A 17,913-nucleotide genomic window follows, 5' to 3' on the forward strand; every position below is an offset into this window, starting at 1 on the left:
CATCCCAGCGTACACTGTGTCACTCCGTGACCAGGAAGTTCAAATAGAGCGCCCTCTATATGAACTTCCTGGTGTGTGACACAGGACGTTCATGTATGCTGGGATGGAAGCAGGAACAGAGCGGTGCAGCGCGGAGAAGATGCCCGGGAGCCAGCGTCAGGTAATGTATACTTGATCGGATCGGCCGCCGCTATAGACGCGCTCCCTACCCGCGGGCGATCGACGGTAATTTCCCGCACGGCGCGATCGACGGGCCGATCCGATTTCGGGAGGAAATCGGATCGGCGGGTGCGTTTAGCGCGAACAATTGGCAGCAGATTCGATCCCAGTGATCCAATCTGCTGTCGAAACGGGCGCAAATCGGGCCAGTGTATGGCCATCTTAAGAAATGAACACTCTGCACAGATCACCTGGCAGAACTAAAGATTTCACCACCAGTGATAAAATTCAGAATGTAAATCAGGGAGAGGAAAGATTTTACAATGGGCAAATACTGAGTAAATAAACTATAAATGAATACTGTAAACAATAAGCAATGTTATTCATTATGTTATGTTCACTACAGATCCTCTTTAAGGTAGAAAGCTTTGAATTGGAAAGTTGTCGTTCTAATTCAAAGTCGTCTTCTTCAAAAAAAAACTATTGTACAGTAGTGTTCAAGTTGTTCCTGGATTAAACCAATAAATGTGCATTTTCCCAGTGCATAGAGCAGTATCTGTTTAATGTTGTTTTGAGGAACTTTTGCTTCTGCTTTCAGTCCTTTGTGATTCTCCCTTTATGTGCTCATCTTTGCAGGTGAACGCTAACTGCTCGCTGACCATGTCGTTGGCTCAGACTCCATATTGCAGGGAGAAGCGCTACGACCCTCAGAGTCCGCTGTGTGCCCACATCATCCTCTCAGGGGGCATTCAGAAGGTAACAACAAGCTCTGGAGTGAGGCTCACCTGCTGCTGGCTGCAGTTGGGATAGAGAGGCTGTGGGGGACATTTATCAAGAGTGTGTAAGACTAAATATTGGTAGATTTTTAGAAATCTGTGCAAAACTGTCTCAGATATCATTAGAAATCACCAAATAGTGCAGTTTCTTTCTTAAAGGGACACTTAAGTCATCCCAAAAAATGAGTTTTACTCACCTGGGGCTTCCAATAGCCCCCTGCAGCTGTACGGTGCCCTCGCCGTGTCCCTCCGATCCTCCTGTCCCCACCGGCAGCCTCTTCCGGTTTCGGCGACGGGAGCCGACAGGCTGGGAACTTGAGTGATTCTTGTTGTTCCCGGCCACAATACCGCCCTTTATGCTGCTATATGATATATGCTATAGCAGCATAGAGGGCGCTATTGCAGCCAGGAACGCGAAGAATCACTCGCGTTCCCAGCCTGTCGGTTCCTGTCGCCGGAACCTGAAGTGGCTGCCGGCGGGGCCAGGAGGATCGGAGGGAGACGGCGAGGGCACCATACAGCTGTAGGGGGCTATTGGTAGCCCCAGGTGAGTAAAACTGATTTTTTTTTGGGATGACTTAAGTGTCCCTTTAAGCTGTTCTAAAATAGGAGGAGTTAGGAAGGTCTCTCAGACAGTGCAGTGTGTGAGGGTTATTGCTGTTGCAGAGGTAACCAATACATCTGCTGTATTCCATCAATGCCCAGCACTGGAAGGGTTAAGCACAGAACCGCTTCACAGGACACCTGGCACAAATCACGTCTAGCCTGCACTGCTGCACTATCTGCAGAACTGCTAATAAGCACTTCTTAATCTGCAGCAGTTTAGGAATTTATTTGCACTTTTCTTAACTGTAGTGCAGCTCTAGAAATTCACACTAAACTGCCACTAATAAGTAGGATTTAAGACTCTTATTATCAGGCAGAACAGTTCCCCTGCTAGTTAGAACTGTTTAAGAAGAAAAAAGTGTCAGTAATGCTTTGATAAAACTGGCCCTGTGCTTCCCCACAGGAAGTAACAATAGCCCTTATGACATCCCTGCTAGGGGAGGGGGCTAATGGGGCCTGCTTTTGTGATATGCAGAACGTGGCAGTGGAAGTGGCAGACATTACCTGTTATAAGTGAAGCTAGCTACCCATCCACTTCACTCTTTGCAGCCACGCCGTGCAGTGCAGCTCCTTGCATCTCCCGTCCCTGCATGTCATGTAATGTGCATCAGGTGCTGCAAGCAGCTACACTGTATAGCATGGAAGGAGGGAGTGAACAGAAAGTGCCGCTAGCTCCGCAGGTAATGAATGCTGATGCCTTGCTCTGCTTGCCTAATGGGGGGGCAGTTATAAGCTGGTGCAGGGAGGCCCGGACTAAATTTTGAGCTGGAGGGAGGGGGTTGCAGGGGCCCAGCTGGCTGTTACTCCTGGAAGGCCCACTGGGTTCTAGGTACGCCACTGCATGAGTCACAGCAGGAAATTGGATATTCTGGTGCTTGTTTTGTGCAATGTTAAGAAGGCACTCCAGCCCAGTTTCCTGCACAGGCCAGGGGGAAATGTCATGGTAAATGGACTCCATGGCTTTGCAGGAACCCAGTGCTGGAATCCTCATTCTCTATATAGCATTGGCCCCCCCACACACTGTTGCCGGAGGGAGTGAGTACTAATCCTTGCAAGCACACCACACCCTTATGCAACAGTCTAACTGCAGAGAAACTGTCATTTAAAGAGGAGCTGTCAGTCATACTATCTCAGAAAAAAGAAACGCCTATACAAGTAGATAAATACTTGCTCTACTTACATAAGTATTGCACTGTCCACGTTTTGATTTTAGTGATTTTTCTACAGTAAAAAAAAAGAGAAAATCCTTCTTAGCATTTCCCATTTTAACTGTGGCTATTTTGAAGCCAATCCTGATGTCATTTCCTCCCTTACGATTCTCTGCCTTATTGTGTATGCAATGCCCACTTTTCACTATAGAAAGTGCATTGTTTCAGCATGAGAAATATTGGACAATCAGAGAGGAACAGAGGTGTGGGAGGGGAAAACAGGAGGGAAAGAGTTAAATCTTGAGGGTATATGTAGAGAAGCAAAAAAGGACAACCCAGCATGCCCTGCAACGTCCTTTTTGTGTACCAAATTTTGTGTGTACCAAATAAGAGTCAGGTAAACTGGGGAATTATCATTTATCAACAAGAAAAGTAATAGTGAGTTTAACTTTTGGATTGCCTGATTAGCATCCTTATTACTTGTTTACCAGATAAAAATAAAGAATTGATTTTATGCTCGACAGTTACGCTTTAATGCTCTAGGTATTTGGTCCTTAACCCTTTCCGACCGTTCTCCCCTGCTTCTGATGTCTGACCATGTCCAGCAAGGAGCAATATGGCTGCCCCTGGAGGCACCGCCATCCGTTATAATCAGACATGGTGTCACTCCCATCGGATCAAAGTGTCAGATGCTTTTGTCCTCTCCCACACGACGCTGTACCATGTAATGTAAATGTGATGTGGGTGCATTTGGGCTCCCGCTGACTACTTAGTCTGGAGCAGAATCTGGCTACTGAGATGATGTGTTGGACTAAGTCTGACACTTCGATGGCCTCCAGCACCACTCTGCGTTGCATAATAATGCATTATGCTGGTGTGTGTGCATTGTGCATCTTCCCCCTCCCTGATGGGCAGGTCACCTCTTCGCACTAGGGCTAGAAGGTGACCACAGCTGCTACCCCGGCATGGTGCAGATCACCCACGTTCCCCACTGTAGAGCAGATATAAAAATAAGTGCCAGGAGTGATCTAAAAAAAATACCGTAAAGGGACACCACCTAGTTCTAAGTAGGATTGTGACTGTAAGAATTCTTACCTCATTATGTCACTTCAAATCCCCTTTAAGTGACCCTGACATAACCCTTTCAGATAAAAACTGCATGGCAAAATATTTTCTTCCAGAAATAAGCACAGGAGACGTACAGCAATTTCCTAGAGTCAGGAGGAAGTCCTCCAGTGTCAGGTGGAAGCCACTCCCTTTTTCCTGTCTGTGGATCCTTTAGGCCTCCTTTCCAAGAACTGTTGATAGGCAGTGAAATGCCTCTCAACCTCTCTCAACTGTTCACTGCTGCCTGGTAACTGCTTCTTGCTGCCTGGTAACTGCTCACTGCTGCCTGGTAACTGCTTCATGCTGCATGATAACTGCTTACTTCTGCCTGGTAACTGCTTGCTGAGCACACAGCTCAGCAGTTCGTGGAAAGGAGGTCTTAATGTGATGGATTACTTCTCTGAGTAACAGGTAAGCTCAGGAGATCAGATCACTTAACTCTCGGCTCCTCTTGCATCCTGTCCAATCTGTGAAGTTGCTGTTATAACCAGTTAATGTTATCTACACAGGTAGAAGACAAGGAGACAGACACCGCCAAGAAGGCTCTGTTCAGCCGCCATCCAGAAATGGCCACCTGGCCCCCCGACCACAACTGGTTCTTTGCCAAACTCAACATCACCAACATCTGGGTGTTGGACTACTTTGGCGGGATCAAGACTGTGACACCCGATGAGTACTACAAGGCCAAACCTTAGTGAGTACACCGGCTAGCATTCACCCTAGAGATCAACCAAGGTGCCCTAAAATACTGATGCTGCTGATATGCTGAGTGAACGTCTTTTCCCTTTTAAAGGGAACCTGAACTTAGAGGGATATGAAGGCTGCCATATACAGTGGCTTGCAATAGTATTCGGCCCCCTTGAAATTTTCCACATTTTGTCATATTACTGCCACAAACATGAATCAATTTTATTGGAATTCCACATGAAAGATTAATGCAAAGTGGTGTACATGTGAGAAGTGGAACGAAAATCATACATGATTCCAAACATTTTTTTACAAATAACTGCAAAGTGGTGTGTGCATAATTATTCGGCCCCTTTTGGTCTGAGTGCAGTCAGTTGCCCATAGACATTGCCTGATGAGTGCTAATGACTAAATAGAGTGCACCTGTGTGTAATCTAATGTCAGTACAAATACAGCTGCTCTGTGATGGCTTCAGAGGTTGTCTAAGAGAATATTGGGAGCAACAACACCATGAAGTCCAAAGAACCCACCAGACAGGTCAGGGATAATGCTATTGAGAAATTTAAAGCAGGCTTAGGCTACAAAAAGATTTCCAAAGCCTTGACCATCCCACGGAGCACTGTTCAAGCGATCATTCAGAAATTGAAGGAGTATGGCACAACTGTAAACCTACCAAGACAAGGCCGTCCACCTAAATTTACAGGCGGAACAAGGAGAGCGCTGATCAGAAATGCAGTCAAGAGGCCCATGGTGACTCTGGACGAACTGCAGAGATCTACAGCTCAGGTGGGAGACTCTGTCCATAGGACAACTATTAGTCATGCACTGTACAAAGTTGGCCTTTATGGAAGAGTGGCAAGAAGAAAGGCATTGTTAACAGAAAAGCATAAGTCCCGTTTGCAGTTTGCCACAAGCCATGTGGGGGACACAGCAAACATGTTGAAGATGGTGCTCTGGTCAGATGTGACCAAAATGGAACATTTTGGCCAAAATGCAAAACACTATGTGTGACGGAAAACTAACACTGCACATCACTCTGAACACACCATCCCCACTGTCAAATATGGTGGTGGCAGCATCATGCTCGGGGGGGGTGATCTCTTCAGCAGGGACAGGGAAGCTGGTCAGAGTTGATGGGAAGATGGATGGAGCCAAATACAGGGCAATCTTGGAAGAAAACCTCTTGGAGTCTGCAAAAGACTTGAGACTGGAGCGGAGGTTCACCTTCCAGCAGGACAATGACCCTAAACATAAAGCCAGGGCAACAATGGAATGGTTTAAAATAAAACATATCTATGTGTTAGAATGGCCCAGTCAAAGTCCAGATCTAAATCCAATCGAGAATTTGTGGCAAGATCTGAAAACTGCTGTTCACAAACGCTGTCCATCTAATCTGACTGAGCTGGAGCTGTTTCGCAAAGAAGAATGGGCAAGGATTTCAGTCTCTAGATGTGCAAAGCTGGTAGAGACATACCCTAAAAGACTGGCAGCTGTAATTGCAGCAAAAGGTGGTTCTACAAAGTATTGACTCAGGGGGCCGAATAATTACGCACACCCCACTTTGCAGTTATTTATTTGTAAAAAAAATGTTTGGAATCATGTATGATTTTCGTTCCACTTCTCACGTGTACATCACTTTGTATTGGTCTTTCATGTGGAATTCCAATAAAATTGATTCATGTTTGTGGCAGTAATGTGACAAAATGTGGAAAACTTCAAGGGGGTCGAATACTTTTGCAAGCCACTGTATATTGCCTTTTAAACAATACCAGTTGCCTGGCTGTCCTGCTGATCTGTCATGCATCAGTAGTGTCTGAATCACCCACCTGAAACAAGCATGCAGCAAATCCACTCACACTTCCGCCAAATATCTAATCTGCATGCTTGTTCAGGGGCTTTGGCTAAATGTATTAGAGGCGGAGGATCGGCAGGACAGCCAGGAAATGGGCATTGTTTAAAAAGAAATAAATATGGCAGCCTCCGTATCCCTCTCACTTCAGGTGTTCTTTAAGATATCCTTACTTTCTACGATATGTATCTCGTGAGAGGTAGAGTAGCCCCTCTTTACCCTTGGGCTGGGATTGGGTTTTCTGGGTGCAATTTTCTGCATTTGTTTGCGAATTTTTAAATTGTGGCAAAATACATCATCATTGGAATGCATACACTGGCCTCGATTCATAAAGGGCTGTGCGCTAAAAAAAAAAATCTGGTCGTGAAAATACAGCATTCGGGATTTTAGACTTTTGTTTGCTAATTCATAATCATTTCCAGAGGTGCGGTAGAAGTTTGGTAATTTACTGACTTCAATTGACAAAAGCCTGTCCGGTAACAGCAGAGCAGTGTGGAGTTGTCTCTGTGTTTTTACCTCCTGTTCTGTGCAGTGAGGGCATTACAATAGTAAGAGGCATCCCTGACATTCCTTTTGGAATGTACATGTTTGTTATACTGCCTTTTTTCTTAACATAAATTTGTTTTATTGCCACATCTTACATGAACTCCAAGAGTCATTAAAGAGGAGCTGTTAGGTATAAGGTCTCAGAGAAAATAAACACATATATCAGTAGCTAAAGATTGGCTGTACTTACATTACATATGCATTTCACTGTCCACGTTTGTACTTCACATAATTTTTATATAGTATTTGCAGAGAATGATGCTCCTGAGAGCTCATGGCAGGTTCCATGTTTGTCTGTCTCCTATGAAGCCAAATGTGTCGTCATGTCCTGCCTGCTTCCTGATGATTCCACTCTCACAAACGCTGGTAATGAATAACACTACTGTGCAGTGAATATTAATTAGCCATGTGGCTAGGAACAATAGCGGACTCCTGCAGTGTACTCTGCCCGAGATTTATTAGTGCTGTGAGCTAGACTGTTACATGCTGTTGAAACTTGAGCCTCACTAGCAGCCAGGGGAGGGCCCCAGAATGCTTTGCAGTATCTGTTATTCGGCTTGCGTCCTCCTTAGGAGCCTGGGAATACGGAGCCTTGCTGTCAGCAAACATCTAAAGTAAGAGAGATTTTTAACTGCAGTATTGCCTTTTTGGCTTCCTTCTAAACTGTTTAACACAGGAGAATAGAGGTTTAAATTAGCTTTTGCAGCCTAAACATTCCATGCTCGGGTGATTTCCCCACTAGCTCCTCTGCATTTTCAAACAGGAACCGAAGGGGTTAAACGCTTGAAGGGCTAAGGGGAAACCTATTTTGTTCCGTTCTCTCTCCTCTCTGCTGCTGGTGGGGGGTAGAAAAGCTTGGTCCTCCCGAGAAGGCATCACATTCTATCAACATCCGATCAGCAAGACTTGCAGGAAATGGGGGCTGTTTCTTTTGGCTCTCTGCTCCTGTCAGTCATAGGTTATACTTCTTCTCTGCTTCTGTGAGTCACAGCTCTGCACAGCCTTTTTCGCGCTGTTTCCAACAGACCAGAGCTGCCAGTAATGTTTCTGGGCTTTACCGCTTGTTGTAGGCTTTATGAATTGACATTTACTGACATGTGTTGAGGTATTTACCTCACAAGTCGGTAATTTACCTCCCTGCTCGGTAATTTTAGCTTTTCATGCGGTCACAGCTTTTATGAATTGACATTTTCCCAAGTGCTCTGTAAAGTCACCTGCTTTCTGCATTACCTCATCAGTGTTCTCCCCGGAATTTTTTTTCAGCCGGGTGGCATGAAATAGTAGCCAAGTGGGGCAATTATGAGAGAATGCAGGGCCGGTGCTTCTGTGCGCAACTCTGCTTACAGCATAGGAGGAGGTGAGTCGATGACAGCCGTGTGCTTACCAAAACTAGCTGGATGAAGCACCCGGCTAAAAGGGCCTGGAGAGAACACTGCTCGTGCAGTAATGCTTTATGAATTGAGGCCATTGTGTGGAAAAAGGTAGAAGGCCATCTGACTTTAACCCACAAAAAAACGCACAAAAAGGAATCGATGAAAATAAATCAGTGATTCATGAGTGAGCCATTGACTTCATTAACAACCGTGCTACCAATAAGGCAAAGGAGGCAGCTGCCCCAGGGCCCCAGAGCTTGTAGGGGCCCCCAGTGGCTACAAGAGGAAAATTTTTTTTAGCAAATCGGCATTATAGTTTTTGAGAAAATCGATTTTAAAGTTTCAAAGGAAAAAAAATACATTTAAAAACCTGCCGACTTTAATGGTTAATAGCAAATCCTCCTTAAATGCTAGAAACCCTAAATTTGCAGGATATGTTAAGGAGATCATTAGGAATAAGAGGAAAAAACAATTATTCAAAAAGACATTATAGTTTTTGAGAAAATCGATTTTAAAATTTAGAAGGAAAAAAGTATACTTTTAAATGCGGTAAATGTCACTTTTAGTAGCAAACCTAACGGTAGTGTCATTTTACATGCATCAAACGAAAGCGCAATAAATTTCCTGACGGGGTTTCCAGGGGGTCCATACGCAGCCGCAGCGCTTTGGCCAGGGATCGCTATACAGCCGCAATATGGCTGTATGAAGATCCCTGGCATTTTTTCCTATTTTTCCAATTTTTTTTTTTTTATGTTTAGAATGTGGGAATTTAAAAAAAAAAAAATACGTTGGGTCCCCCTTCCTGAAACTTTTTAACCCCTTGTCCCCCATGCAGGCTGGGATAGCCAGAATGTGGAGCTCCGACCGATTGGGACTTCACACCCTGACTATACCAGCTGCAAAAAAGGTCCCCTAATGCCGATTTTTGTTCCGGGGTATATGTTGGGGGGGCCCCCCAGGTTTATTTTGCCCTGGGGCCCCATTGCTGCTTAAACCGGCCCTGACCACCAAGTTTGAATGGCAATACATATATGTAGTCTATTCACCGTGTACAGTTAGTTGAACATACAAAGTTTACATATGGTACATTGTAGTGGATAAAACAGACACACGTTTATATCTGTAATAGCACCTCCATCTTTCTCCTCATGCTGATGCCTTGCAAGTACACCCTCCACATTGTGTCCTCCCCTCCAGCCTGGTGCCCTCTCCTGCCCCTCCCTCTCTTGCCCTCTGCCTGCCTGGATCAAATTGCATCTCTTTTCACAGTGTGTAGGAGGGAGGAGACACAGCAGAACAGCTACAGCCTGTCTTATTATGTCTGCTTGCTATCATTCTTATTTCAGATCTCTTGTCTGCCTGCCTGGATTAGATTACATCTCTTTTCACAGTGGGTGGGGGCCGAGAGCAGTACATGAGGGTGGAGTCATGACATCAGTCCCTCAGCATCCTTTCCACCCATGTCTCTGAAAGACTGGAGGTGGGGGAAGGGGGGGATTTCCAGACCATGTGTGGAATACGGACCCTAGGGGTGAGAAAATCACACTTTATCATGTGTGATTTAATAGATCTTGGCAACTTATTCGTTTTAAAGCTAACTGTCATTTGTAATGTAGGTACACTTTAAGCAAAATATCAGTCTCAAATGAAAACCGTGTGTAATAATAATAAGTTACTGGATGTCATCCTGGTTGCCAGCGAGGCTCTATGATATGAAAATCATTTCGTGTTGATGCACATTTGATTGGTTCATTTTTAAGCTGAATAAAATGAGTATAAAAAATTAGCACCAATCCAGAATGGTCTGTCCCTACTGGTGGTATAGAAAGCAGCATTGCCCTATTCCTGCGGTCGGAGGCACACTCCCGGCATTACAAGTTCAGCTTGAAGTCAGTGTTACACGCTCCCGGTATTATTTGTTCAGCTTGAAGTCAGCGTTTCCTGGCGTAGTTTTTATTCCCGGCAGGATCAGGTTCCTGAAGACCGTGGAATAGAGTGAGCAGACACGGAGACTCTCAATAATGCATGTCTGCCGTCTCCTCCTCCCACAAGCCGTGACACCGCCCCGCAGGTCAAGAAGAAGCAGCAGTTCTCCATTTCCCCCCTCGGTGCTGTCTTCCTTTGAGCACTTCTCTTCCCCGAGCCGGCAGATCTGCCACATAAACCATTACCAGTAACCTCCCGCTGTGCCGGGCCAGCAGTCTGGCATTCTGAGCTAACCTAGTGAACCGTGCCTTTCATGATCTGCCAAGTCACCGAAGCAATCTCTCTGCTACCCAGCATGCACCTGCTCCCGCTTCTGTGGAGAAGAATATCTGTAGGACATGCAGGCAGAACAGCAGACAGCTCCTCATTTTACTCGGGAAGAAATGTATTCACTTCGGGGGGCTCTGGTCTGCTCCTGACCCCCAGACTGACAGTGTCGGCGTACTCACGCTTACAGCCCCATCTGCAGAAGTCTGGGGAAGCTTCATAAAATGTAAATAACTGCAGATACAGTGATTTCCAAGTCATGTAAGTGCTGTATTTAGAGGGAATCTGAAGTGAAAATAAACATGGAATAATGAATTGTATGTGTAGTGCAGCTAAGAAATAGGACATCAGTAGCACAGAGAAACCCATCTGATATTGTTTCCAGTACAGGAAGAAACTCCACTTGTTATCTATTCACAAGAGCTTCTCTGAGCTCTCCGACTGATCTTGGTTTGGCTACAGTGCTATTTTCTGCTATCCCTTACAGGTTTGCTTCAGCATTCTGTTAATTCAGGTTATAATCAAGGAATCGTGTATTCAAAATAAGCTGCAATAACTAATTATGTTGGGATCATTTTATTATAAGCATTCTGAAGTTTCACATTAAATGAAATCTCTTCTTTTTTCACAGACCTGGGTCCCTAAAATGATGAGGAATTCTTATTCTTATACCTGTGGATCCATTTTTTTTCATGCCCAGTGTGCCTTATTACTTTTTTGTGTGTTGCTCATTTTAAACCTACAAGAATTGATTATACTAACGAGAATGCAATGTGAATGTTATTCTTTTGTTCAGGGAAAGATAGTAAATCAGTGGCTGCCATCCTGTTTAGCCAAGGTACCCACTCGCGGGTCCTTGCCAGGCTGAGGTACCCCCGGGGGAAGGGCGGGTGACAGAGTGGTAGAAGCCATGTGTGACAATATAGGGTGTCAAAGTCCAGGTGCCAGCAGTAATTGGTTCCAAATGCCACTCTTTTAGTTCTTCCCGGGCATTCTATGGCTGCCTGTACTACTTGGGCCTCCTGGCAGATTTAGGGACCACTTGTCCCTGCTGACAAATATTTTGGGGCCAGTGATGGTTGTTGAGGTGTGTTTTGGTGCCAATACCGGCCTCTGACTGAGATTTTGGGGCCCAAGCTGCCTGCTGACTGTGATGTGGGACCAATGATGGCTACCGACAAAGATTCAGGAGGATTGCGCTCACAGAAATGTGGAGGCTGTGCTGATGGCAGTGGTGGGGGCTCTTGCTCACAGACATGTCTGTGCCTGTGGTGGATGCCGCCAAAAATGGGGGGCTTATTAGCATAAATTAGGGCCCCGGCTCCCTGGGGATTGAGATGGGGACCTATGGAGAATTAGTCTTAGTTGGAAGTACATAAGATGGAGGAATTGGTGGGTATACTTTACTTCCTGGCACTTTTTTTTTTTTTAAACATTTTTTAGGCTAAACCAACATGTTTAATTCCAGAGACAGGGCTGCTAGCCTAGCCGTTCTGTTTCTAAATGCTGGGCTTCATCATGAGAGATGTTTTCACACCTTATCAATAAACCACCTCTTCAGGTCCCAGCAACAAGATTAGGATATCCGGAATTAAATGTGATATATATATATCTCCTACTGTTAAAGAGAATCTGTAACCTCAAAAAATCCCCTGGGGGGTACTCACCTCGGGTGGGGGAAGCCTCCGGATCCTAATGAGGCTTCCCACGCCGTCCTCTGTCCCACGGGGGTCTCGCTGCAGCCTTCCGTGCAGCCGTGACGTAATATTTACCTTCCTGGCTCCTGCGCAGGCGCTCTGACGGCTGTCGGCTCCGAACTACACGGAAATACCCGATCGCCGTCGGGTCTGCTCTACTGCGCAGGCGCAAGTTTCCGGCGCCTGCGCAGTAGAGCGGACCCGACTGAGATCGGGTATTTCCGTGTAGTTTGGAGAGGAAAGCAGCCACAGCGCCCCCGCTGGAGCCAGCAAAGGTAAATATTGAAATTAAAGTCGGGCCTGTCGCCGGCTGTTCAGAGGGCTGCAGCGAGACCCCCGTGGGACAGAGGACGGCGTGGGAAGCCTCATTAGGATCCGGAGGCTTCCCCCACCCGAGGTGAGTACCCCCCAGGGGATCTTTTTCATGTTACAGAGTCTCTTTAAGTATTCTTTTAATTGTTAGGTGCTGAAAAGTTATTCTTTGGCTAAGGTGTAAAATGTCTATTGGGAGTTTAAGGGAAGGGGGTAAGGGGAATCTCCTTGAGAGGGTTGCTTTTATTTGCTGTTGGAAAAAAAAAAGAAGAAGAGTTTACGCTTGTTTATAACTATCAATGAGATGACGCACTTTCAGCCTTTTGTAATTATTTGTGAGGCCTGGTGCACACCAGTGGAGTTTTTCTGAGCGTTTTGAGTTTTTAAATCTGCTGCTAATGTTATCCTATGTGTCTGTGCACACTGGAGCAATGAGGTTTTGTAAAAAAAGAACCATAGCATTACATTGGGAAGAGCTTTTGAAACCTCTAGCGCCCAAACACTAGAGGTTTCAAAAGCTCTTCCCAATGTAATGCTATGGGGTTTTTTACAAAACCTCATTGCTCCAGTGTACACAGACACATAGGATAACATTAGCAGCAGATTTAAAAACTCAAAACGCTCAGAAAAACTCCTCTGGTGTGCACCAGGCCTTTGTTGTGATTGTGGAGGCAATAATACAAATATTTTTGAAAAGAGCTTTTCAGCGTTGGGCTGATTTGATTTTTCTTTTCTTTGTTTTAGTAATTTTTAAATCAAAATTGCAAGCTAAAATAATAGTCAATAAGACCACATTGAATGTATCAGTTCACAATCCTGAATAAAGTTTAAATTTGTAACAGATGATTTGTGATTTGTTTATGCGTGCAGTGAATTAAGTAAAGGCAACTGATAGATCAGAGAGCTACTGAGCATGGTTAGAAAGGAGCCACACCCCTGCGGAACCAGCAAACATTTCATGTTCGTGGGTGGAGCTAAATAAGGAAATGACATCAGAAATACTGTACAACAGTGGCTCCATTTTTATACATTGAACACATGTTTTAAGCTCTAGTGAAGATTCATTTTCATCACTGAACTTCATAGAAAAGTTGGTAATTAAAAAATTTTCATTGCAAAAAACCCCAAAAAACATACATTTTGCAGCTCAAAATAATAAAATTAAACATTGCTTATAGGTGCCTGACTGCAATCACATCTATTGGCGGTTGGTCACTAAAGAGGATTAGCTACAAAGGGAAGGTATTACTACTGATTGAGAAATTCTCCTTTTTGAACTGCAATATTGTTGTGGTGGACAGCTCACCGTACATGCCTGCTCCACCCGTTTCTTATCTTTCAATAGGGCAATCCACTTCACCCAAGCAAAGCAATATTCAATACTTCATTAGGGATGATGTACATCTGAAGATACCACGACAATATTGCAGTTCGAAAAAGAGTTCAAATCTTTATTTGCACAAAATACAAAAAATATTCCTTTTGAAAAAGATTAAATTTAATCCAATCGGTCAACAGATGTAATCTAATCTCTTAAACACATTGACAAATCAGATCTTCATGAGGCCAATGCAATTATAAATTCTGGGTTTCAGTAGTAAGCAAAAATCTTTTTTTAGGTAACTGCACTAATTCGATTTCGGCATGTGCCCTTCGTCAGGCCTTGGTGTTCAAAAATGTTTTAATTCTCCTCGGACCAAAGGCAACCTCACTTCAACAATGAATGCCGCGGCAGTCGTTCAGACATGCGTGTGAAGCGGCCCTTATATGTGACACATACCTTGTGCTGCAACTGCTCGATATCTGTGTGGTCTGCTCTTTATACATACTGCTGCTACAAGCCTCAGGACTCGTCTCTCCTTCAGCTAGCCCCTTTAATTTATAATGGTGGACCACACTCCCACTGACACACGAGTCTTCTAACAATTCTGTTCTGCTCGAGATGATTTCTTCATGCGATGTTACCCATGGTGGATACCTGTCTACTTGGTCACCTGACCTTAAACGCTGGATTATCCCAGCTGCTGGAATCCGGGCAGAGGCAAGAGAGGCTCCAGCCTCAGGGCGCAGTGTAGGAGGGGGCACACAACTCACTCAGCTATCATTCCCCTATTGTGTTTGAAGCAGAGAGAAATAAGAAAAGGGGATACATGGCAGTGACTGCAAGCCAGATAACAAAATTAAGGTGTTGGGGGAGGGGGGGGTGCCACTTACTTTAATAGCAATCAGTATGCGATGGGGAGGGATGGTGGGACGCACTTTGGGCGCTGAAGGACCTTGTCTTGGCTCTGGCTGGAATTGTGCCAAGCAAATGGGATTCTGATTATCTTAGTACCAAGTAGCTTTAAATTTGCATGTAAGCTTTAATTATTAGCATGTCATTGACCAATATATAAGGGCTACAATTGCAGAGAGAGTCCTGCTCTTGCAAGCTCACAATCGGGTGTAACCTGGTCCCCATCAGCAAGACAGCCAGGCAACTGGTATTGTTTATTAGGAAAAAAAATGGCTGCCTCCATATACCTCTCACTTTAGGTTTCCTTTGATTTGTGCATCGGATTTTCAAGACACACTGCAACCAGTTTCTAATGGATTTTAACTAATTTACCCCACAGACTATTTTACCTTACCGCCAAGAGCCATTTTTACCTTTCAGCACTCCTCCTATTCATATGGCCATAACTTTATCACTGCTTATCACACCTAAATGACCTATATCTTGTTTGTTTGTTTTTTTTCACCACAAAATTGTTTTTTTGGGGCAATACTTGTTTTCATAAATTACTTTTTTATTTTTTTTACTATTTTCTGTTCATTTTATAGGGAAAAACAAGAAAAAGTACACTGTTTTTCTAATTACATACCTATATTTTTAAAATAAACAATGCTACAATAGATAAAACCCATGCATTTTATTTCCCTAGTACAATGTATGGCGACAATATATTATTTGGAAATTAAGGTTACATACCGGTAGTTAGTTTGGTCTGAAAAAAGACATCTGTCCATCAAGTTCAACCAGAACAAACAAAAAAAAAAAATTATTAATAATAATTACCGTATAATAAAAAACCCACCATCCTGAACCTGCACATATGTTAGTTGATCCAGAGTGAAGGCGTAAAACCTTACAAGGCCTTTGCCAATTAGCCTTAAAAGGGAAAAATTTCTTCCCGACTTCAGATGGCAGTCAGGTAAATCTCTGGATCAACTCTTCCGGGAATAACCTAAAAATTATAGCCGTGGATGCGTTTCAATGCAAGGAAAGCATCAAAGCCCTCTTTAAATGCAGATATAGAGTTTGCCATAACTTTTTCCTGAGGTAAGATATTCCACATTTTAATCACTTTCACTGTGAAAGACCCCTTTCTAAATTGATGGCAAAAAATGTTTTCCTCCATATGCAAAGGTGTATTTTTCAGAACAGGAAAAAAGGGTGCCGTCATAGGCGTCTATTATAAAAGCCGCTATTTGTGGCAAAGAAGGGAAATTTGGGCGTCCAATAAAATTGCGTGCGCCGAGGCTTAGCGATATGCAAATTGTACCATTACATAGCAGGCATTGCATTGGTAGAGGGAGAGTTCTGTGATTCTGTGTGAGAGTAGGGTTAGGTTAAGACATAGTAAAATATTGGTAAGGATTACCGATATTTAACTATTGGAATGAAGTAGTAGAATATCGTTAATTTTACCACTATTCTACTAGTGGCAATGTCCCAAGCCTTTTTTTACATGAATGCCTATTATTTTTTTTGTACCTGATCAATAATTACAAGCACTTATTTGCTAAACTAACAGTAATATACTCTCAGGAGTCTGTATAGTTAAAAAGTTGAGTCCCATATACTGTATATAGTAAAAAAAAAATGGATTTTTATTGTAATTTTAATTTTTGGCTACAAGATGGGGGTATACACTATTTTTTGTTACAAGGATAGTGTTTTATCGTTTGTTTAACTACACTTGTTACTTTCATTCTTATGAATGAACATGGCTCCTAATTGGAGCCATGTACATTCATATACAGGCACTTTGATTGACCCAGGGAACACATGTTCCTGTTCACCAATCTCCCTAGTGTAAGACCCACTGTGAACGAGCGTCAGGAACGCGTGCAGGTTCACAGCCACCACTGATTGACAGGACATACAGGTACTTCCTGTTTTGTGATAGTGAGGCTCAAGCTGCTGTTTGAGTTAACTAGTTAAAGATGCCCTGTAGTGAAAAAGTGCCCAATTTGGCTACTTATCTCGGGAGAGAGAAGCCTCTGGATCCCCCAGTAGTTTTCCCCGTCCTCCGTCAGGTCATTCCAGTGCTGTGACCTCCTTAAAGGAAGCCCAAGGTGGGCTCAAAAAAAAAAAAAAAGTAGACTACCTGATCCGGGGGACTAAGTGTATCAAGTAGCCGCAAAAACCGCCGTTCCCCACCGCTTTCGTGGGCCGCAATGGCCCACTTTCACTTTGCTGACCTCTGGCATCATGACGCTGCACTGAGGCACTGTGTTGTCTCTCATAGTGTGCAGGGAGGCGGGGAGGGTCGGGGCGTGGCCAGGGAGGGAGAGCTGCCCAATGGCAGCTCTGGAAACCCTGCAGGAACGCCCCTGGCAGATCCCTCTCCCTGTGTTTACCTCTGAGATAGTGACAAATATTAAGGTAGGTTAGGTAATCTCGGGGGGCTATAGCGCAGTGGTGGGAGGGGGGGGGCAGAGAGCGGCACACAGAGGCATGTTATGAGGCAGAGATCATGCCTCTGTGTCCCACCTTGTGTTTTTCTTTAAGCACGGCCACACTGTGCTTGCACAGACCCAATCAGGCTCGACTTTTTTTAAAGTGGACTTGAACTCTTGCACAGGACAGAAAGAAAACAGAAAAATGCACCCTGTATCTGTTTAGAGAACTTAGCCTATTTCTCCCTCATTTGTATCTAATCACAAGTTGTAATTTGATCTCTTCCCTGAGTCAAATGACTGCCAAGGCAGAGATGGCAGATAAGCTCATTTGAAAGTACAGGATGTTAACAATATGTCTGCTTCCATGAATCAGGAAATAGAAACACTGCAGATTTATTGCAGGATATGTATCCGCTGTAACAAAGAAATGTTTTTTCTTTAATGGTTATTATGCTGTTATCTATCTTTTAGAGCAGAGAGGAGGTTCTAAGTTTAGGTCCACTTTAAAGAAAGTAAGCCAGCATCTGTTTGGACATGCTGGGTCTTGCAGTTGGACGGTTGGGAAGCTTTAGGCTACCTCTGCTTGCTATAAACAGAAGGGAAAGCAGTAAAACCGCATTACTGTCTATGCTGGTCGATAGATCCGGTGTCAGATATTAAAATAATATTTATTTCTATTTCCCAGCAGTGAAGATTGCGTATTGTCAGCGGCGGAGAGCGGGTGTCATTTCC

At 44.1% G+C, this 17,913-nt stretch overlaps 1 protein-coding gene across 3 annotated transcripts in view; it reads left to right on the plus strand.

Moving 5' to 3' along the window:
- CREG1 (cellular repressor of E1A stimulated genes 1) overlaps positions 1-17,913 on the plus strand; it is a 51,593-nt gene that overhangs the window by 10,026 nt on the left and 23,654 nt on the right. Inside the window, exons 2-4 of one of the 3 annotated variants that reach the window (XM_068270814.1) lie at positions 796-915; positions 4,306-4,490; positions 11,136-12,153. In XM_068270814.1, the coding sequence (XP_068126915.1) occupies positions 796-915; positions 4,306-4,490; position 11,136 (306 nt within the window). In that variant the 3' untranslated portion in view covers positions 11,137-12,153. Of the gene's footprint in view, positions 1-795; positions 916-4,305; positions 4,492-11,135; positions 12,154-17,913 lie in introns of those variants that run through there. The other 2 variants (XM_068270813.1, XM_068270815.1) reach the window with 2 other exon arrangements.

This window comes from Hyperolius riggenbachi, chromosome 2, assembly GCF_040937935.1.
Source record: "Hyperolius riggenbachi isolate aHypRig1 chromosome 2, aHypRig1.pri, whole genome shotgun sequence".
NCBI lineage: Eukaryota > Metazoa > Chordata > Amphibia > Anura > Hyperoliidae > Hyperolius > Hyperolius riggenbachi.